The 22483-nt window shown below is 45.8% G+C and overlaps 1 protein-coding gene across 1 annotated transcript in view; it reads right to left on the reverse strand.

Moving 5' to 3' along the window:
* Nucleotides 1–6: 6 nt before the first annotated feature.
* The window catches only part of CCDC69 (coiled-coil domain containing 69), a 30925-nt gene continuing 8448 nt past the window's right edge, over nucleotides 7–22483 (reverse strand). Inside the window, exons 2-9 of the mRNA XM_028718308.2 lie at nucleotides 14461–14530; nucleotides 10256–10419; nucleotides 6612–6699; nucleotides 5189–5262; nucleotides 4805–4906; nucleotides 3196–3315; nucleotides 2601–2698; nucleotides 7–1499 (exon numbers count right to left, since the gene is read on the reverse strand). Of these exons, the coding sequence (XP_028574141.2) occupies nucleotides 1334–1499; nucleotides 2601–2698; nucleotides 3196–3315; nucleotides 4805–4906; nucleotides 5189–5262; nucleotides 6612–6699; nucleotides 10256–10419; nucleotides 14461–14530 (882 nt within the window). The 3' untranslated portion in view covers nucleotides 7–1333. The remainder of the gene's footprint in view (nucleotides 1500–2600; nucleotides 2699–3195; nucleotides 3316–4804; nucleotides 4907–5188; nucleotides 5263–6611; nucleotides 6700–10255; nucleotides 10420–14460; nucleotides 14531–22483) is intronic.

Raw genomic sequence — 22483 nt, forward strand, 5'->3', positions numbered from 1 at the left:
CCACCGTTTCCACGCAGGGAAGTATAAAACACTTCTTGATTAGAATCAAGACATTTTACACACCCTTTGTCTCAATTCAAATCATCTTTTCTTTTTTAAAACAAAAACCCATAAAATAACCATTACGTGCACCTGCTATCTATTTAGCCTCTAGTTTCTCCAGCCTGGAGCAACTTCCGTTTCTCTGCAACTACTAGCACTGCTTCATCACAACCAGTGGAGGGCACCAGCTTCCTTTTCAGCTTCTCAAGAAGCTAAATTGCTTTTTTTTTAAAAAAATCCCTTGGTTTCCAAAGGCTTGTAATTTTAAGGCCATTTCCAATCTCTTGTTTTCTAAACTGACAAAGAACTCATAAAAGCAGGCAAAAATACCTTCTATTGAAAAAAAAATTTTTTTTAAAGGAACCGAGCCCAAGGAGGTGTCCGTTCAATTCTTTCCCAAGCCGTGTCAGCAGCTGCTTATCTGATGCAGCAGTTTCAACACGGAAATGATGGCAGCCATGTGGGCAGGGACTGAACACATCATGGAGGAGGGTATGTAAAAAGATTATGGTCATCGAGCAGAGAAAATGACACAGCAGAGTCATTTTCTGGAGAGAGAGAAAGTTCTCTTAGCAACACAGGAGCTGATAAGTAGCTCCTTTGTGACTGGGCGAACATCTAGAATGGACCTCAACCACAGAAGTTTGTATACATATTTTTGCCTGAGTTCTCAAAGTTTTGCATTTAGGAATCAAAATGCAATCAGACCAAAACAGTTGTGGGCATGCAAACTTTGGTTCCTCCAAAACCTGGCAGATGAAAGGATGTTCGGATCTGGGCCTGCGCCTTCAAACTTCCATTGCCTCTCTACTCTCCTATGACTTCTTCTCACCTACAGCTTTTTCTACTGAAATCTTAAATTATGGGTCACTCGGATTCCCACCGTATCTCCGCCATTTCTACCTTGGCCCAATATATATGAGGTAGCAAGTCTTGCTACCTCCCTGAGGGGGTGGGGTGGGGCAAGACCCTTAGTCAGTGCTTAGTGGCATACACAGAAATGTCTTGGCTAGCATTAAAGCTGACCTCTTTTTGTGTGTGAGGGGATGCGGAGTAAACCCCCCCCCCCCATTCCTAAGGCAGGCCAATTCAACCTCTTCAAGTGTCACAAAACGAGGCCACCTATGGGAGAAAATCAAAGCACACGGAACCTCCGGAACCTTCCTTGCACCCGAGTGCCACTCAGCATGAGAGTTCTAGGTCTGGTCGACAATAGAGAGGCCTAGAACAAAAGGAAGGAACCACCTCTCCCCTCCCTGCCCCACCCCAGTCTTTCTGGCCTATCCGAATGCTACGTAGCGATGAGTGTTGCCTCCGTGGAGATAGGGAACGGGTGGGGAGAGTCGCCATTCAGCACTCGGTACAGCAGCTCTTCCTTCTCCCGGTGAGCTTGCGCTCGCAGCTGTGACTCCTTCTCCAGGGACTCGCGGAGAGTGAGGAGCTCGTCGGACAGTTGCCTGCAGGGCAGAAGCACAGAGTCAAATGACTTTGGAGTCCTAGAACCGGTGGAGAGACAGAGGCTGGTGGGACCAACTTGGACATGTAGCAGGCAACTGCGTTTCCCCTCGTCTTCATCCCCAAGTGTTTGCCGCTATGGAGACAGGAGGGAAGACTCCCTCTACTGAGATCAAAATGACAATCACAACACCCCCAAGTGGGGCCTATGGGGAGTGGAAAGTCCATATTGGTGCCAAGCTTTGTGGAGGGACCAATCTCCATTCAGGCCCCAGGGGGGAGGTGAAGAGATATGCCTCCCCTTCCATAGACCCCCTGCTTCCCATAGGCTGTCTTCACAATGGGAATCAGGCTCCCTTGCCCCTGTAAGTAAAAAATGAACACATAGCAGGCAGTTACACATCTTAAGCGAGTGGCCCTCAGTTTTCATCATGAGCACTTTCTCACCTCTGTCAAATGAAGTGGGAAGATGTAATACTGTCGGGAAATGTAATGGTATTGAAATTGGGTATGGGGAACGTGAAATGCACACACTACAAATGTTCAGAAAATTGCTTTTATAAACCACCAAAGATTCCCTTAATTGAGCCCTTCCTTCCTTCCTTCCTTCCTTCCTTCCTTCCTTCCTTCCTTCCTTTCTTTCTTTCTTTCTTTCTTTCTTTCTTTCTTTCTTTCTTTCTTTCTTTCTATAGCAACCTTTCCAATCACAATAGCACACTGACACAGGAAGTTGAGCAGGAAGCGCATCAGAGAAGAGGTCCTCTCTAGTACAAAGATTTGCTACTGTGGTAGCTGGTTTGGCACTGCCACAGCTATGCTGTCTGTGCTGATCCTATTGCCATTGTTGTAATTATTATTTTGATTTATAGGGTTTCTCTAGAAGGCCCAATGGTGGGTTACAACAATATAAAAACACAATTATTAGCGTCACTTAGAACAATGTACAGTCTCTGGTGGGCTGCATCTGGTTATGCAGGACAAGCACACTGAATCTAGGTCCTGACCCATAGGCTTTCCCTGGGCCCTCTTTAGGTGCACCGTCCCAAGGGCCCTTCACCAAGGTGAAGTGGGAAATAGATGCTTACTGCAGCTGAAGGTCTCACCTTGTCACTGTCATGTGGTTCTGCATCCGAACTTGGAGATCTTCATTCTCCTGTTGAAGGGTTTTAACTTTCTCCTCGAGCAACAAATTTCTCTCCATCTGTAAGCAGGCCAAGGGTGTGATCAAACACCAAATGCAATTGCAACACAGCTGCTATCCACATCTGAACTCACAGTCGTGAATTTCAATCAAGACACTTAGCACTGTGTGTAATTTGGCCCTGGTCTTGGATGCTGGTCTTGCTGAGGGGGGGGGGCAGTTTAAAGGCCAGGATGCAGGACTTGGAATGTGTTGTCTTCTGCAGGGAGCCACAGAAGTCTGGTGATCGAGGTTCTGAAGAGTTTGCGGCCCTCCAGATGTTATTGGGACTCCAACTCCTATCAACCCCAGCTGGCATAGCCAATGGTCAGGGACGATGAGGGATGTCATCCACAAACAACTGGAGGGTCACAGGTTCTCCAGCCCTTCTCAAGAGAAAGTGCTTGTGGTACAAAACTCAGAAATTAGCTAGTTTTGAACGGCAGACCACAAGGTCCTCTGTGCAAGACCCCACCAAGTCTTAGGAATAGCTATGAAAATGAGTACATCGAACCCACCACCGTTTCCAGGTTGAGCAGCTTTTTGTCCAAGTTGTGAATGCGTTCATTCTTCATCTCAATGACAAAATGTAGACTCTCTAGTTCCTGCTCCCAGAACTGGCTGGGACTCCCATAATCCTAGAAAACAACAGGGGAAATGTCAAAATGCACCCTTAACTAGAAAGCTGGCAAAGCAGATCTTCACGGAGAACCACATTAACAACAACAACAATTTATACCCCGCCCATCTGACTGGGTTTCCCCAGCCACTCTGGGCAACTTCCAGCAAAATATAATAATTCATCAAATATTAAAAGCTTCCCTAAACAGGGCTGCCTTCAGATGTCTTCTAAAAGTCAGATAGTTATTTATTTCTTTGACATCTGGTAGGAGGGCATTCCACAGGGTGGGCGCCACTACCAAGACTACATCCAGGGACTCACTGTCTCCCCAGTCATGTGAGAGATTAGGCCCACAATTCTAGAACCTATGGCTGGGAATAAACTCCATGGAACTCACTGGGACATCTCTCTACACATGATTAGAATTGCACTACAAGGGCTAATTTGGTCATGCAAGTACATTATTCAATGACTCAGAGATTAGCGAGTGCACCCCCTCCACTGGGAAGCACTGCATTGAACAATGTTCTCCTTGTGGTGGTTTGTTCCATTACAACTGCTTTCACACATTCAAGTCATCAATCCATGTTGCATTCATTGGGTGAGAGATCAAGTATTGCTTTCACTTGTAGAGGTGTCAAGTGGACTTTATTTGTGCTTATGGTACGACAATGCCAAATGGATGCTTAGAACAGAAGTAGGGGTAAGCACTCTCCTCTTTCCCATTTTTCTGTTCAATAAGCGTTGTTCTTTGGACCCATACATTGGCCAGGTTTGCACATCCACACTTCCATTTGCCCTGCTGCTTTCCTCTTGGAAAATCCACTGTTTACTGCCAAATCAGAGCAAGCATCTATCAGATTTAGAGCTAATGAGTGCATTTTCCAAGGGATGGTGGAGCAAAGGCAAAACTGCTTGGACCAGTTCCTAGAAAGCATGGGGAAAGCAGAGAACCGCTTGGAGCTCTACTTTCCAAGCATGGGACAAGCATAAGTGTGGACAAGCCCTAAGTTGAACCATAACTTAGCTGGGATTCACAAGCAGGGATTATCATGGTTGCTCTGCTCCTCCCTGGTTTGTTTTGCTACTATGCTGAGCCAAGCTATGGCTTGGCTTAGCAGGTTTCCTGAAACCAGGGTCATGGTTTAGCTCCCCTCAACAAACCACGAGCCAAAAACCATAGTACAGGCTTTGGTTCCAGCTTAGGGTTAGTCTAGAGAGAGCTAAATAAGTCCCGGTTCAGAGGACACACTAAGCCAAGCCATGGCTGAGCTCAAGAGTGATCAAGGAGGAGCAAAGCAGCCACGATCTCCTCTCTAGGAGCTCACACACTCGCATGTTTATGTTAAACCATGGTTTGGCTTAGCATTGCATGTGAACTATGCCACCCATCATTATCTTTGTTTTCCCAGCAGTGAGAGAAGGAGGTAACATCTGTGTCTTGATTAATAAACAGGTGGAAAAATCCCATCTAACTGATCGTGGCTGGTTTTGTTTTCTGGCACCTGGATATGTTTCTTATAATCTCTGCTCAGGATTGACTCTTCCACCCGTTTCATTTTCTCTTGGAAGGACTTCATCTGGGAACTCAATCTGTCTACAGTCTCCTGGAGAAGAAATATGAGGCAGAATAAATTGGTGCTCCAGCAAGCATACTCACCCCACCACCCTGAACACGTGTGCACTATTCTGTATGCATTAATAACATTAATTATATTCCAACACATTTTAGTGGGTTTATAGCCAGTAGCAGATATAACTCCTAATGGCCAGGTAGCTATTAAATCCAGCAGGTCCCAGCCAGGATGACCCGGAATTATAAGTCCACAAAATCTGGAGGGAACCATGTTGGCTGCCTCTGACTTGGAGCATATACAGAGTGGCAGCACCTGCAAAGATGACTGGGACTTTTGGTAGGATTCGGTCAGGAGCACTTTCTCTTCGTCATGTGCTTTCTGGAGTTCTGCAAGAGAAACAACAGACTGTGGTCAGAAGAAACCAGTGAGAGACACAAGCCCTGCTGCGATCTAGCCAGGGGTTCTCTTCAATACACAGCTGAGTACTAACACATCACACTGTTTGTCTCAAGAGTATATTCAGAGAACAAGGAGGACAGAACGTGAATGGAACTCAGTCTTGAAATCTTTGTGGTCATGTCTCTCTTCCTTCATTTGCACGTAATTCTAAGCCAAACCAAATGAGCAAATCCTGCACGATCTCTCCCAGACAAACTACAAGTGGCAAAACCGCAATTTCAACATGTGGTCTGCCTGGAGAGAGCTAAACCAGATGATGGGACACTAAGCCAGGCCATGCCTTAGAGCAGCACAGCAGCAGAAGGACTAGGAAGGATTCTCACATTCTCTCTCTCCCTCTCCCTCCTTCTGACAGAGATGCTCAGCGTTTAGACAGAGAGGAAGTGAAAAATTAAATATGTGACATGAATATGGAGTACCCAGCAGAGGATTGAAGCTTAACAATGGAAAATTGATTTAGGAACATGTTACAACATGGCATTGCTGAAAGGCAGGATGGGAAAAGTAGAGTCTCATGGGCACACAGTATTTTAGCAGTGGCATTGCCTTTTCTTGCAATGCATCTATGACCAAAGTATTTCCAGAAGCCACAAATTCATTAATGACACTAACATTTAGTAGCTTGGAGCCAAGCACATTATTTCTGTAATCCCTCCTCTGGTTATTCGCTTTCCTCTAGGCACTTGCTGTCTTTATTTCTTTTGACAATCTACTTCCCGATTTGAAGATGCTTCCCATCATACTGCAGGGAGGGCACTTTCTTTCCCCATCCATGTTGCTGCTACTGCAGCAGTGGCATAGCGTGGGTTGCTGGTGCCCAGGGCAGGCAGGGCAAGTGCAGAGGGTGAACGGAGCCTGCCTCCAACAGACTCCTCACCCGCTGCCTCCATCCGCCTGCCCACTAGACCAACCTGCCTGCTGCCACACCTCAGCTGCCAGAGCTCTGTGCTAGTCATGGGGGTGCCTGGTTGCACCCCCTCAAAAATGGTCCCCCTGCCCCCCCACGCTACACTTCTGTGCTATTGCCACTTTTGAAAAGGGGAAGCAGATTGTGGCGAGTGGGGCACAGCAAGGGAGCCATGAGGAGGCAACAACAGTTGCATACCATAGCGCAGGGGTGGGGAAACCGCAGTTCTCCATACGATGTTAGGTACTGTAGGAACTCCCATTGTTCCTGACTGTCCAACGACATCTGGAGGACCACAGGTTTCCCAAGTGCTTTGATGCAAACGGAACAAAGCTTACATGTTTTGCAAGCAGGTTTTTTGGCTCTCACCTCGGAGTCTCTCTTCCTGTTCTTTTTTCAGCAAGTCATGCTGCTCAGAGAGTTGTTGCTTGCATTGTAAATCCTTCTCCTTTTCTATCTGTGGATGGGGGGAAGGCACAGGCAATATTGCAATATTGTTAACAAATAATACTTTACTGCCAGCATTCTGCATGATACTTCACATCTCACACAGAGGAGTTTACATCATTTTAAGGCTGGAGACAGGCAGCAGTGTTCAAGGGGCCTGATTGAGAAACGCTAGCAAGAAGCATTGTTTACTGACTGTGGTGTCCGCACAGGGTAGTCACCCCCTTATTGCTTCTAGTCAAAGAGGGTGGGCAGGTCTCTGAAGCATGACAATAGCGGCAAAACCCTGTTTGACGTGAGACTATTGCAGGGCGTGTCTACACCTCATGGGAAGAAACAGAGTGGTGTAGTGAGTGGACCATCAGTCTTGGATTGAGAAGTCAAATCTCTGTTCATCCAGTGACCTTGGGCCAATCACCATCTCTCAGTCTATGGGATGGTTGTAGAGTGTGAATATCAAGATGGAGCTGGGGCACTCATGGTTGCAATTTTGAATGCCTCAGAAAAAGATGGAGTTAAAACTAATAATTTGATGACGATGATGGTGATGATAGTGTCACCTTCATTCCCCCCCCCCCATTTTTTCCCTTTCCTCGGGCTCCATATCAAACTGGAGAACTGGAATACAGAAATAATAGGGCAGAAAAAGAAAGGATCTGGATGTCAAGGTTGTGATCATATGGCTAGAGCCCTATCTTATATATGTTTACTTATTCCAGTGATATTTATTCCCAAGTAAGTGTGCAGAGGATGGCAGCCCTGCGGTACAATCCTACACATTTCTGCTCAGAAGTAACCACATCTATGGGATTTATTCCCAAGTTAAGTGTGGAGTGAGGGAATATTCACTGTATGACCCTTTAAATTGTCATAATATGCACATATATTATGGCAAGGACCATAAGAATGAGGATTCAGTGAAAGGAATAGATGCTCTCCTACATCTGCATACCACTGTTGAACATTGGAAATGGTGCAAACTGTGTTTCAGGGGAGCTTGTCTACCTTGCCAGTTTTCTTCTTGACAAGGCCACGATGGTCTTCCAATGCATCACCTCAGTGTTCTCAGTTTGAATTCCACTGGCCTGTAGGTGATTTGGGAGGAGGTTCTAGCACATTGTTTCCTCCCCCTTTTCTAAGTGGTACATTCCATTCTATAGGCACTGAACGATGCAGATTCTAAAACTATTGCCTTGTTTCTTTAAACGGGTTCTGAATTCTTGTATGGAGATCACCACATCCATGCTGCTGACTTGCTGCCAGAAATCTCTCAGGGTAAAAATCTGTGCAGTCCACTCTTCCATACACACTGGCTGCTGGCTGGTATACATTGCTGTTCATACTTCAAGCAAGTAACCAGGTAATCAAGTCAAATCTCCAGGAAGAATCTAGCACCTTCTGAGGACTTGCTGACCTATTCGTGACATACTTGGCTATGTGAGTGCCTGTTGTTTGTTAGTGCAGGTGTAAAACTATACCTAACACCTGATCCTAGCAACATTCACTCAACAGAAAGTCCCACTGTGTTCATTGTGGCAGACTCCCAAGAACTGCATATGATAAAAGTCCTCTTGCTAGGAATGCACAAATCAGTCTAATTCTGGTTCATGTTGATTCCACATGTGTTCATTATTAAGTCTGTTCCACCCATTTTCTGCATTAATGAAATTCTTATTAAAATATGTACTTCCACTATTACTGGGTGGTCCAAGGGCTGCCTTTTAAAAAACCATTTCCCTTCTTGTTTTACAGGTACAGTCGAACCTCAGTTATTGAACGCAATCCATTCAGCTTCCAAAATATTTGACAACCGAGGTGTGGCTTCCGATTGGTTGCAGGAGCCTCCTGCACTTAAGCGGAAGCTGTGTTGGACGTTTGGCTTCTGAAAAATGTTCGGAAACCAGAGCATTTACTTCCAGGGTTTTGGTGTTCAGGAGCCAAAACGTTCCAAAATGGAGGAGTTCGGGATACAAGCTTTGAGTGTAATAGACTCTTCAAGAAAACTCAGCTGCCCCTGCAATTAGCATGCAAATATTTTAATGGGGCTGCAAATGAAATTCAAGAGAATGTAATGACTGTGCTGCTCCTTCCAGGGATATTGTAGGCAGTGGGGAGGATGAATGCCCTCATGGGTCCATGGGGGCAGCCATCTCCCCCCCCCCCCATACAAAGTCCCCAGGATGGCTGGCACATAATCACATCCTGGCAGTCTCAGAGGCATTTGTGATGCCATTTTGAATGCCATCACAGCAGTAACTGGACTTTTTGGCTGCTTGGATCAGCTCAGCTGCTGCCTGCAAAGGAAGCAGGGAAACATTTTTAAAAGGCAGACCTTCTAGCAATAGTGTAAGTTAGCTCCCCACCACGGTTTGCAAAAATCCAAAAATCTGAGGGATAAGCATGCTCTGATTTGTACAGCAGCCCAGGAGGTATGGAACAAGCCAATTCGATAGGAAAATAAACTAAGGGAATTCCTCAAGCATCTGCACCCCTCCCTGTTGAATCTTAGATGCCTAAGCATCAATCAATCAGCTACTAAAGCTACAATCATATTTTGGGGAAATAAGCCTAACCGAACACAGTGAGAGCAAAGATTTATCAGACTGAGCTATATGCAGTAGTTCACAATTTACATTTTGAATGCAATACAAAATACACTCAAGATTAAATGGCAAAAAATATGTTGTAGCACTGTACATTGTGAATGACACATGCATATTTAGATATCCAGGTCTCCCCACAATATATTTGGAATTGGGAGCTCGACCCTTTTCTAATTTTTGCTTCTTGGGTTATTGCAGGGTGACCTAACCATTTCAATGAATGGGCTGGCACGTGAATCTTGTAATTTACATTCAGGGCTTTAAAATAAATATCTGCTCAAAACCAGCACACAGGCAAGACACTGCATTTTCAGTTAGATAAGCTGGATTTTCAGGGATACCAACAGAACAGATTCAACATAAACCTTTTGAAATATGACAGCTCTTTTAAAATGGTAATATCCATTCTTTTCCCAGGGTACTTTACAATTATTAACCAGTCAATTATCTGATTTTCTGCAACATGGAAATACAGGGGTGGCTTTAAACAAAATAATATTTTTAATTGTGTTGCTAAATAATTGCTCGTCCACACACATGTGCAGAAATTTATCAAAATTCTGTACCTGCTAACAAGACTTCAAGATCTGGTTTAAGTTAATGCTGACATTTAGTAAAGCTATGATTTAGTGGGCAATGGATTAAACAAAGGCAGTTGACTGTAAGATATGCTAGAGATGAATAATATAACAGCATGGGGCAATTCTTTACTACTCATTCCCATTGTGCACTAGTTTAGCATACACAACAGTGTGCACCTGGTGAAGAATTAGTTGCACATTCAACCCACTGGACCTGCATGACTGCTTGCTAGTGTCTTGCTGGTGTGTGGTTTCTCCAAACAACATTTTAGGCTCTGAAACTGTGAGCCATTAGAATACTGCTCAGCAAAAGAGAAATGTCTGGTCTGACAACAAGTCAGGCATCATCGCTTCAAAAGGGCAAGAATAAGACAGCTCCAACCTGGATTTTAATGTCTTGGCTAAGTTTCTCAGTCTCAGCGCGGTGAGCTTCCTCCAGACACACTTTCTCCTCTTGGTGTTGTTGTTGGAGCCTTGTGATCTCATTTCTCTGCTTCTCCAGCAGCTCTGCCTTCCCTTTCTCTGCTTCCTCGTGTAAACAGGCTTCTTCAATGTGGAGGAAAGAAGGAGAAAGCACGTGGACATGAGTGGCTTTCTGTAGTATTGGTTTACTCCCCCCACCCCCCGGCTAACTGCGTAGTGCATTAGTTCCAATACCTGGATGACTTGCCATTCAGTGTGTTAATCTAAATTTCACTTCACACTTTGGAAGGGGCAGTTTTACAAATGCAACTGACGTACTTGCATTCCAGAGGCCTCTTGAGATATATGCGCCAGAGCGTACTAGATATGGCCTATCCAGGATGCAGGCATGCACTATTTTTGGACTCCCTCTAGAAGAGAATTGGGGTTAAGAGCACGAGGTGTGAACTGGTTTGGTTACAGGTTTTTGTCCTAAGGGTTAATAAAGCAGTGTTTGTGGATCTGCGATGGGCCACCAGAGCTTAAAGGTAAAGGTAAAGGTACCCCTGCCCGTATGGGCCAGTCTTGCCAGACTCTAGGGTTGTGCGCCCATCTCACTCAAGAGGCCGGGGGCCAGCGCTGTCCGCAGACACTTCCGGGTCACGTGGCCAGCGTGACATCGCTGCTCTGGCGAGCCAGAGCCGCACATGGAAACGCCGTTTACCTTCCCGCTAGTAAGCGGTCCCTATTTATCTACTTGCACCCGGGGGTGCTTTCGAACTGCTAGGTTGGCAGGTGCTGGGACCGAACAACGAGAGCGCACCCCGCCGCGGGGATTCGAGCCGCTGACCTTTCGATCGGCAAGCCCTTTTACCCACAGCACCACCCGCGTCCCCCCACCAGAGCTTGCTGGCCCTTTAAGTAGACCATGACCCACACCACCAGACCCTAAAAAGGCAATGAATGCTCAGAAGACTTTTGGGCATTGCCTGCAAATGCCACATCTGGGAGATGATCACAACTGTGGAAGGATCATGGCTGCCTTTGGAGTCCTTTCAACTAATATTTGGTACAGCTTCCTTATTGGGCAACTAAAACTGGTTTACGGGATTCATATTTAGCACAAAGGATGAACACAATACCATGTAAGTAATATGCATGTAGTGCTTTGAACACTTTAAATGAAACTTGTGTATATTAAGCACTTGCATCAAATAATAACATGGATGACTGATCAAACAGTTATGCTCTTTCCGATTCTAGGAGCAGCAAGATGTTTCAGGGGCAAACGGCTCGCTTGTCTCCTTTGGAATAAGAGCCCTGGAGGGTTTTAGTGTTTTGTAACATCTGCGTGTACTAACAAATATACAGGCTGAACATAGATGGAGGCTCCAAAGTCTGCCGTTCTCACATCAAGGCTGCTGGCAGAACAGCCTGCATCCTAGGACAGCCCAAAGTCCCAGATCATGTCTCTTCTCTTTCTTAAAAGCTGCCGATTCACACAGCTTGCTGGCATCATCCTCAACCAAAACAAGGGTGGAAAGGTATGAGAAGACAGACATGCCCTCTTGACCCTTGCCAACTTTGCTATCCAAATTCCAGCTACTGAGAGCCATCAGCTAATCTCCTTAAAAAGGGGGAGATAGGAACCTGTCAAGATTACTCACAAACCCAGGTATTTAACAGAAAACTAGAGCTGAGCCAAAGTGTCTCAAAAGACATTTTCCTGAGAAAATTCCAGAGGGTTTACTTCCATCGTCCCCCCAAAAGGGTGATCACTTTGCAGAATTGTGGCCAAATATTCTCTGCCATTTTTTGTGGCGGCCACCATTCCTTCTCTTCCCCCTTTCCCTCCACATTCACTGCCCTGGAGCAACACCTGGGGCATTGCGGAAAATACAAATGGTGGCCAGGCTGCCACCATTTTGTATGGTGGTGGCAAATAGATGATAGATAGATATAGATAGATAGATAGATAGATAGATAGATAGATAGATAGATAGATAGATAGACAGGAAGGGGAAGAAGGTATTGCTACTGCTAGTGCTGAGCCGCTTCTCTGAGAAACTGTTGCAAAACTTCTCCTCCCTCTGGAGAAATTTGGTGACATGTTAAATCCAATTTGTCTGCACACAAATAAGAGAACTTTGAAAGGCCATTTCCACACACAGCTCTACAAATAAAAACCATTCACCCATCTGAGTCAAAAATCAATGAGTTGAAAGGGACCCCAAGAGAGAGTCTGCCCCACTGCTCAACAGCTACAGGGCAGGAATGGTGCTCCCAAATTCATGGTTTGTTTTGGGACTGTATTGCTTGTAAGATCTGCACTGTGACACAGGCCAGTGTGTGCTGGTTTGTAAGCAATGCCTTTGAGAGCAGAATGTCAAGCTGGCACAGTTAGTGGAGAAATGCAGAGATTACTCCTTTGCTCAAGTAATTGGAGTAAACCTTGCCACTCCAATAGTGCTATGCTCTCCCTAAAACATATCAGGAGCATAGCTGCACATTTAACAGCTATAAAGGCAGTTATACGGATAAATGTTGATTCTTTTTACATCCTCTGCTGGAACTACCCTCTCCTTCAAGATATTGCTGCTTCCCCCTCCTGACCGGACTGGACTTCACTGTTCGTTAAATGGAGGTGTTGCTTATTTAGGGGAAATTCCTTGGCTAAGTGAGACAGCGCAGCTGCCAAAACTTTAGACCACGGTCAGTTTTTCACTTCACTCAACAAATACATAATTCATCTCAATAAATTCTACCTGCCTACGACAAGTAATATCAGGACAGGCTAGTACCATGGGCATCACACAGAATGTAGACTTATACGCTGCATGGATGAAATTAGTTTCTCATAGGAATTTTAGATAGTAATTTTATTTATGTTCCACCTGGGAGTAGCTTATGCAGATACTGCTAGCATTACTAATGCTCTGTTGTTTAGGGAGAAGCGTGCCTGTCCTGCTCAGTTCCTTGCACCTATATTGCCTAAAGCTTCAGTTTAATATGCACAGGGGAATCTATGTTATCCAGTGTTGCACAGTTGTTCCAGTCTAACTAAGCAGATCTGGATATATAAGAAACCTCCCAAACATGCATCATTTCCTGAGTCTGGGTACCACCTGTCTACACTGCGTTGCTTTTAATGAGATGCACATTTGAAAGTGAATCCCCAATTCATACTCTGGGACAGTTTGTCACTTGTAAATACCATTTTAAAATGAAACTAGAGCTGGATTTGCCTCAGATCCAGAAATCCTGGATTAAAATCCCTATTCCATGTTGAAATTTAGGGCGCTATTTTGTTTGTTTGTTTTTTTTAAAAAAATTCAAATATTACAAGAAAAGAAATGTCGGCTAGCCTAACTGATTTTCCATTGCCATTTGTAAAGCCAGAATATTAAATAATCAGATTGCAGGAGTGTAAAATGCTTGGTAAATGTCCACACCATCTATTTCCCTAGGATTTAATCACTGGCGATCCCGGCTGTTTAAAGCAACAAACTGGCACATCCACCCAAAACAAGTCTACTCACCAATTAACAGTCTAGCCTGTACACATCTGTCAGCAGACCCCAGACTACATATCAAGGCAAGCTGGAAGTTCTACCAGGAAAAGATCTACTCATGAATAAGCACCTCAGTTTGCTGCTTGTCATAGCAGGTGGAAGCACTTACCCACTGAAGGCTGGACTCATAAGTTACCATTTCTGAAGCCTTTGTTTCTGCAGCTAGATGTACCTGTCGTTACCTTTTCATGTGTTCAATGCCTGCCCTTGTGAATGCATGGTGAGGATTGGTTGGGACTCTTTACATATTACCAGTGCTATTTTCCTAGAAAAACAGGTGCAGCAACCAGGGCTTTTTTTCAGGGGGAACTCAGAAGAACTCAGTTCTGGCACCTCTCAGGTGGGCACTTTTGCCATTCGAAGAGGACGAGGGAGGTGTTCACAGTGGCACCTCTTTTTCTAGAAAAATAGCACTGGCTGGAACTCACTAGGAACTCACCCTTGATCCCTTATAATGGCAATGGTGCTCATCTGAGGGGTGCCGGAACTGAGTTCTTGTGAGTTTCCCCTGAAAAAAAGCCCTGTATATTATATACCTTTAAAAAATAAAATAGACATTACTGATTTTAAAATGGAGAAGCTTCAAGATGATTTATGTCTGTTTGTATCTTACCATTTTCTGTCTTCAGTGCCTTTAGTTCACAGGATGCCTGCCCTCTTTCATGCTGAATTTTGATCTTTTTCTGTAGAAAAGACACAAACAGGATCACAACTCTCTCTTTTTTCCATTTGGGAATGTTGAACCAAAACAGGGAAAGAACTACGCATTTCTGAGCAACCTTTATGCTGGCCGGTATTGGGACATTTCCTCCTGGTTTCCTGAGACACTAAAATAATTCAGCAATTCTTTGACATGGGAGCTGCAGCACAATTAAAATCTCAGCTCCTCAGGCAGACATGTGACTCCCTCACCTCCCAGAGGACTGCCCTAGTGTGCCAGGAACAGCTACTGCATTGAAGGATGTTTCACAATCCACTGCCAGGCTTAATTTCTCTTAGCATGAGAGCATGCCACTGTGGCAAAGGGTTGGCGGGGCAGGGCCTCGATTCACCCCAATGAACCAGCTGCCTGATGGTGTGAACAGGGAAGATCTTGCTGTGGCCTCGGACACTCCTCTTTCCTGCTGCCAACTCACACGATGAAGCAGAGAGAGTTAAAAGAAAGATCCCCTCATGTCTCGGAATGCGCATAGATCATCACACCCACCCCACTCCCTTGAGATTTATGAACCTTCCTCCTCCTTCTACCTAACTTTCTGCTTTGCATCCTCGCAGCTGGCGTTCCCGACTCCAAGCCTCCACCTTTGCAGAGCAAGGAGCACATTGGGCCCCTCGCTCCCTCGAGGGGAAGGAACAGCTGGAAAACATGAAGGAGGCTTAAAGAACTGACAAACAAGGAGTGTGTCTGGCATCAAACTGCAGAGGGCCGGGGTGTGCAGAACACACTTTCCAACGGCCTTGCCATGCACCTCCCCTTCACCCGAACTTCACACCGCAGATGCCCTGTTCTGCACGAGCAACTGGATGGTCAATCGCGACGTCAGGCAACTGGGGGAAGCTTAGTTTGCTGCTCCTGCAGATCCACAGCTCTGAGGATGCTTTTTATAGCCAGCTCTGGAGCCTAGAAATAGCCTGTTCCAGGGCGCAGAGTGAGTGCAGGAATGAGAAGGGTTTGTGTGCGCATATTTTTTAAAAAGGGGCAATAAATCACAGGCAATTACAAGGATAAAGCCCAGTCCTAATAACTCCTCCAAATATCTGGCACAAGCAAAACTCGCTTAGGCTGCCGTTCAAGCGGTTACATCATCACCCAAGGAATGCTTTGTTGGAGCGTCAACTGCTGCTACCATCCCCACTTGAGCTCTGGTCCTGTCAGAGTTTCCATCCCAGCCTCGGTTTTAAATAGGGGTTTATATAAAAATGGGATTTAGGACCTTGCTTGGTAATATGGACTTGGCAGTCCTCCTCGTAGCCCCAGGCGGGTCAAGTTTATTTGCATTAACAAGAATGGAAGAAGGAAAACAATTATATTTAGATGTTTCTAAATGGCCCAAGAAGGATGGGTTTTTCTCCCTTCCCCACTGACCCCAGCGGGCAAGGGGGCTCTTCACAAATTCCACAAGGGGCTCCCTCCTTGATCACTGTTGTGTTTCTGTGACTCCAGGCCTGTCTTTTAGCAGCTTGACAGCAATGGTAGCTGGTGCTCAGCAGTGCTGGTGGGGTGGAAGGCCGAGAGACCAACAGTAGGTAGAAGCCGATTCTTGCTACAGGGTTCCTTCACACTTTGTTTGCCCCACGCCTAGAAAGCACAGGTCTAGCTAGTTTTCTGCTTGTTGTCTGCTTTCGGCTCAGGACCAAATGGTCTTCTGTTTGCGCCACCGCTTTCCCCGGGAAAACAGTCTCTTTACTGAATTGGAGGAAACATCAATCTGTGGACAAACTGGTTGACATTCCTGGGTTTTTATATTATTTTTGGTCATTCAGAGGTCACAGTGTGTCCCTAGAGATCTCTGCACTCAGCTCACCTCAGCATCCCACTATTTGTTTATATAATCCTGTATCTCACACTCAAAGACAGAGTTGACTAGAACAAGCAGGATTTTTCCAGGTGTTATTCATATACGGTAAGTATTGTGCTGGTCTCAATTTCGATTCATTCTAGTCTAAACAGCAAAGGTAAGGTAAAGGACCCCTGGATGGTTAAGTCCCGTCAAAGGCGACTATGGGGTTGCAGCGCCCATCTTGCTTTCAGGCCAAGGGAGCCGGTGTTTGTCCACAGACAGCTTTTTGGGTGGTCATGTGGCCAGCATCTGGTGCAACAGAACACCGTGACGGAAGCCAGAGCTCATGGAAACACCATTTACCTTCCCGCCACAGCGGTGTCTATTTATCGACTTGCACTGGTGTGCTTTTGAAGGGCTATGTGCTGGTCCCAGGGGGAATAAGGTACTATTACCGTAGGCCAAGATCAGTTCAGAGTCTCTAGCAGGGTAGATGAGACGCGAGGTCCGAGACAGGGAGCCGGGCGGGGTAACAGGAACGATGGTAGGGCAGAAGCAGGTAGCCAGGCGAGGAACAGGAACACTGGTAGGGCAGAAGCAGGAGTCCAGGCGAGGAACAGGAGCACTGGTAGGGCAGAAGCAGGAATCCAGGCGAGGAACAGGAACACCGGAGAGTCAGAAACAGGAAGCCGGGCGAGGAATAGGCACACTGGGAGTGCCGAACAAGGACTGGGTAAAACAGGTACTCCACAACGACGTTGCTCCCGCAACCTGGGGCCGGGCTGCCTGACCTTTATCTTCTTCTAAGGCCGGGGGCGGTCCCGGCCCCCAGAAGCCCCGCCTCTCTTGGCCTTAAGGCGAGCACTCCTCCTGGGAGACACCAGTTCCCTTCGCCTCTCTGCCCTAAGCCTCTGCAGATCAGGAGAGGCCGAAGGGTTACTGGGCCCCGGGGGAGGCTCACCTGTAGCCACTGAGTCTTCCAGCACCTCTGGGGCCTGAATGATTTCACCTGGTGCCTGCTCTTGAGTTTCCTCAGCATCTAGGCCTTGCCCCAGTTCAGCCGGCCCTGGAGGCGGGGACTCCTGTGCCGGCTGGGATTCCTCCGGATCGCTCTCAGACTCAGAATCCCAGGCCATCACAGGCTAGGTTGACAGAAGCTGGGACAGAGCAATGGGAGCACAGCCCATTGTGCCATCAACCTTCCGATTGGCAAGCCCAAGAGGCTCAGTGGTTTAGACCACAGGGCCACCCGCCTCCTAGCAGACTGAGGAGGTGAAGTGGGTGAGCACAGGCAGACCTGTTCGTATTAAGAGTCCCAAATATTGTTACAATAGTACTCTTTTTAAAAAAAAATCCTCACAAGGTTGGCATGCAACCTATTTTGGTACAAATTAAATGCAATGCTTGTGAGATTTAAGGGAGCAGGAAAGGCCTGTCACCTTGGCCCCCCTTGTGTGGTGTAGTGGTTAGAGTGTTGACCAGAACCTGGGAGACCTGGGTTCAAATCCCCACTCAGCCATGAGGTACCTTTGGAGACCTCGGGTCAGTCACTGCCTCTTAGCCTAAACTACCTCACAGGTAGTTCAACTCCTTGGAAGAAAGGTAGGATATGTAATAAATAAATACCCCCAAGAGTAAGGGTGGGGAGGAAAGAACAGCCAGTGAATGGGTCTTTTGCTTCCTTCATGGACTACCAAAGGCAGTGGTGTCTGTTGCCGTTCTGAGCCACCATTTCTTCTGATCTCATACAGCAGGAATGGTGAATCTGTTGCTTTATCTATTGTAGGGCTGGAAGGGACCCTAGTGCAGGAATATGCAACTGCCCCATACAGGAATCGAACCTGCAACTTTGGTGTTATTGGACTCCAGCTCACATCAGCCCCAGCCAGCATGGGGATGATGGGAGTTGTAATTCAGGAACATCTGGAGGGTTATAGCTCATCCCCGCTCACAACTCCAACCACTATATAGAATGCAAGAAAGAGCCACGGGTAAATTGGGGAGGGAGAATTACTACTGCTCCTTTAAAACTCATCCTGGCACTTGGGTTTTCTGCAATTATTTCGCAAAACAGACTTCGAAGGATTTGCTGTCCGCTGCTATGTCTCTAGAGGAAGAAGTACATGCAAAATGTTTTCGGGAAGCTGCGGGCTGCAAAAGGACTTTAAAAACATAACGATGTGGGCATCAGTGCCCAGTGAGACAAAGCAGAGAGTTTTGGGCACTGCTTGTTCTGTACATGATCACACTGTCCTACATTTGCTGCACTAAGTACTAGAGCCGATCTCTGCCAGGTTTTCTCTTTGTAGAATGCTATGTATGCGGTGGAGGAGGAAAGATGTTTCAAGATATAAAATAGCTGCATAGCGTCTGCTTATAATCAAAGGTAGCATCCAAATTCAGAGAGCAGTAGAGTGAGGTTGGGCACTGTTTTGGGGGAGAGGAGTGTTGCATGTTAGGGAGTGCTGCAGTAACCCTATGAGTCTGGGTGGTTGTTTTTTTAAAAAAATACAGTGTGTGTAAAGATAGATAGCTGGGTAAGAAAGAAGGGCACATGTATCTGTTGTGTGTATTACAGTGACTAACAAAAAAAGAGAGATTAATTTCTGATAGCAAAATGCCTTCCTCAGCTGCTCTGCCATGAATCAAAGGGTCCTGTCAACAGATGGTTTTTAAAGCATCAAACAGCACTTCAGACAAGTTTGTGCTCTGAGATCCTGGAAAGATGCAGGCTGTTGTTGTTGTTGTTTATAAATATTTTTAATTAATTAGGCAAGAATTTCAATCACATTTAGGAATAAATGAATAATGGGGAGAAATACAGTTGAATGAAAATGAAAATTAAACACACACAAACACACACACACACACAGTGCGAATTTGGGTCGTTTCATACACAATCCCTGGAAAAATAATCGTCTTCTGTATCTGTGATCTCTGCAATGTTATTTGGAACTGAAGCAAGTTATCTTGGTTTAAATGGGTATCTCTGCCAGCTCCAGCCACTGTGTGTGGGGTTGAAGATTAAGACATATAAGGAGTGAATATGGCTTTTGTGGAGCATTATAAAGCCATGATTTTCTACAGTACATGCATCCATACATGTTTTCTTCTGTGGCGCAATCGCCATAATTAAAAAAATAAAATGCATATGGCAAGTCAAAGAGAGAAGGGGAGAGCCTCATTCCTTGAGTTGCCTGTCTCCCTGTCAATGTGCTGTTAAAGCTGGAATGCTCCCAGTCATTTCCTTTGCTTTACAGCAGTGGTTTGGGAAGTGGTATGGAAGTTTTACTTAATCACAAACTTGGCAGAAGGCAGGAGACACCACATGGAAAGTCCTTTCCCTCCAACTTGCTAGCCTTACTCTTTCTAGGCCAATGGTTCCAATTAGCCAAGAACTGCAGACTCCAAAACTTGGAAATTAATCAATAGCCATCTGGAATGCTCTATTGATTAGATTTAGAGATGGAAGAAAGAACATTGTTGTTTTTGTGTAAATGTACACATAACCAAACAATTACCGTACATGTAATGGACATGATGTAGGGTTAGACTTAGGCTGCAATCCTAACTACAGTTTCTAAGGACTATTTACTTCGCTGTGTAAACATGTGCTGATGCTGAGCACTTTGTGGATCAATCAGGCCCTATACTGTAATTAGTGACCAGCTTTATGAAATGTGTGAGCTTGCAAAACATTTAGAACTGTGCAGCAACCATCTTTCCCCCCCCCCCCTTCATTTTATTTGGCAATATGGAAAGACTTTTAATTAAAATTAAGTAAAAACATATGCCCTGGACCTCTGCGGATAGAACATTTAACAACAGTCATGAACCCCAAACCACTGCCAAGTTTCATCTTTTCAGATTGTCTGGTAGGCAAAATTTAGTTACAACACCTTTTATCCTATTATCATCATGGCTTAGGACTTAACATATTACCGTATTTTTCGCACTATAAGACACACCAGACCATAAGACGCACCTAGATTTTGGAGGAGGAAAACAAGAAAAAAAATATTCTGAATCTCAGAAGCCAGAACGAGAGGGATCGCTGTGCAGCGAAAGCAGCGATCCCTCTTGCTGTTCTGGCTTCTGGGATAGCTGTACAGCCTGCATTCGCTCCATAAGACGCACACACATTTCCCCTTACTTTTTAGGAGGGAAAAAGTGAGTCTTATAGAGCAAAAAATACGGTAACTTGTCCTGGCCCAATCAAGCTCTAGATTTCTGTTATCTGACATTTCCTTAAGGATGAGGTGTTGTAAATGTTCACCCCAATATAGAGCAGGAAGTTATGGCTAATCCCAGTTTCTATATTATACAGTGTATACCTGTGAAAACACAGGCCCAGTTCTCTCTCTCAAACAAAATATAGCACCAATTTTTAGAGCAAAGAGCGTTGCAAAATGTGCTTCCTGTCTGCAGGAACCTGTGTGTTCCTTTACGCTTCTCGTTTCCCCTTTTCTTCTCAATCCCAGCTACAGCACTAGAAGTGTGCTTGACTAGAACTAGGGTTCAGCGCATCCACAAAGCACACCCCCAAAATATGGCCAGTGGTACAATTAGGTAATTTTAGACTCTGGAGTGAATGGTTTTACCAGAAGGAAAAAGATTCCCCTTTCATTAAAAATATGAATTACAGCGGTACCTCGGGTTAAGAACAATTCGTTCCGGAGGTCCGTTAACCTGAAACTGTTCTTAACCTGAGGTACCACTTTAGCTAATGGGGCCTATCACGCCGCCACCGCACTATTTCTGTTCTCATCCTGAAGCAGAGTTCTTAACACAAGGTACTATTTCTGGGTTAGCAGAGTCTGTACCCTGAAGCATCTGTAACCCAAGGTACCACTGTACTCCGCTGACTTAAAAAATGCAGTAACCCAGCCCTGTTGCTGTATCTGAGGCCCCTCCTGCCCATTCTGCTGAATAGGGTCCTGCACTATTCCAAAATTATCATTATGGAATGGGGCGCCCCTATTTTCATCAGATAAGTGTTGGAGGGTATGTGACTCCATTGGGTGGTTTCCTGGTAACTCATCCTGGCAGCACAAGGATTACTGCTTCCTCCGCCTCCCACTGTAGGCACCCAGTCCCCTCTCCACATCTGCTCTGGAAACTTGCAAGTGGAGTGGGGGGAATTGTGCAAGCAGAAATCTTTGTGCTGATGAAACTGTGTACTTCGTGCCATGTTGCATACAACCCATTTTATTTATTTTACACAACATAGTTTATTGTTTATTGTGGGTGTCTTGTGTGAGTTCATAACTGTGCTAATAGACTTTTCTGATTTTGTGACCTCACTGCGAGCTGCTGTGTGCACTGCCAAACAAAAAAGGGGCATACCAATTTCCTAAGTCCTGGAGAGGGCTCCTCTGAGGGAATGTTTTCCCATGGGTTCTCACACACATAGAAGACTAGAACCTTTCCCCCTGATGTTCTGGGTTCCCTATTTCTTTAATTAAAAAAAACACACCCATGTAGGGCATTTTCATTTATGAGGTAGAAGTATCTAGTTGGCATGTGAACCTGCACCTACTATCAGGAAGGGTCACCAAGAAACAGGCTTAATGCTGTTAAGTTCTTATTTCATATAAAAAAGAGTTCTTCACTTTGCAGACCCAGAAAGAGGGACTGTTTATCGATTAACACAGTGGTTTTCAACCAGTGTGCTGTGGCGCACCCTGGGGTGCCATGAATGATGGTCAGGGGTGCTGTGGGCAACACTGGCCTCTGTCCCTCTTTCCTTCCCTCCCTCCTCTGATGCCCTCTTGTGTCTCTGCCCCACAAAGGCTTGTGTGGCTGTTTGTTACAGGAGCCCTGGCTACAAATTCCCCAGGCAAATGGGGGAATCCTCTTCCTAGGCCCCTGTGGGGCAGCATGAGGAGGCACCTCTCTTTGGGGCGGGTGGGTGGGAGCTCAGAGACCAGGAGCGGTGGTGTAGCTGTCCAGAGGACTCCCAAGAAGAGGGGAGAGGAAAGGAGGCTGAGGAAACACTCCACAAGGGAGGGTGTTTGAAAAAGGGTGTGGGGCTGCCAGCTCTGCAGGCAAGGGGTGATCTAACTGGGCTCCCGAGCCCCACAGGGCTGCCACAGAAAGAATGTAGTTGGTCAAGGGAGCCATGGACTCAAAAAG

Source organism: Podarcis muralis, chromosome 2 (assembly GCF_964188315.1).
Source record: "Podarcis muralis chromosome 2, rPodMur119.hap1.1, whole genome shotgun sequence".
NCBI lineage: Eukaryota > Metazoa > Chordata > Lepidosauria > Squamata > Lacertidae > Podarcis > Podarcis muralis.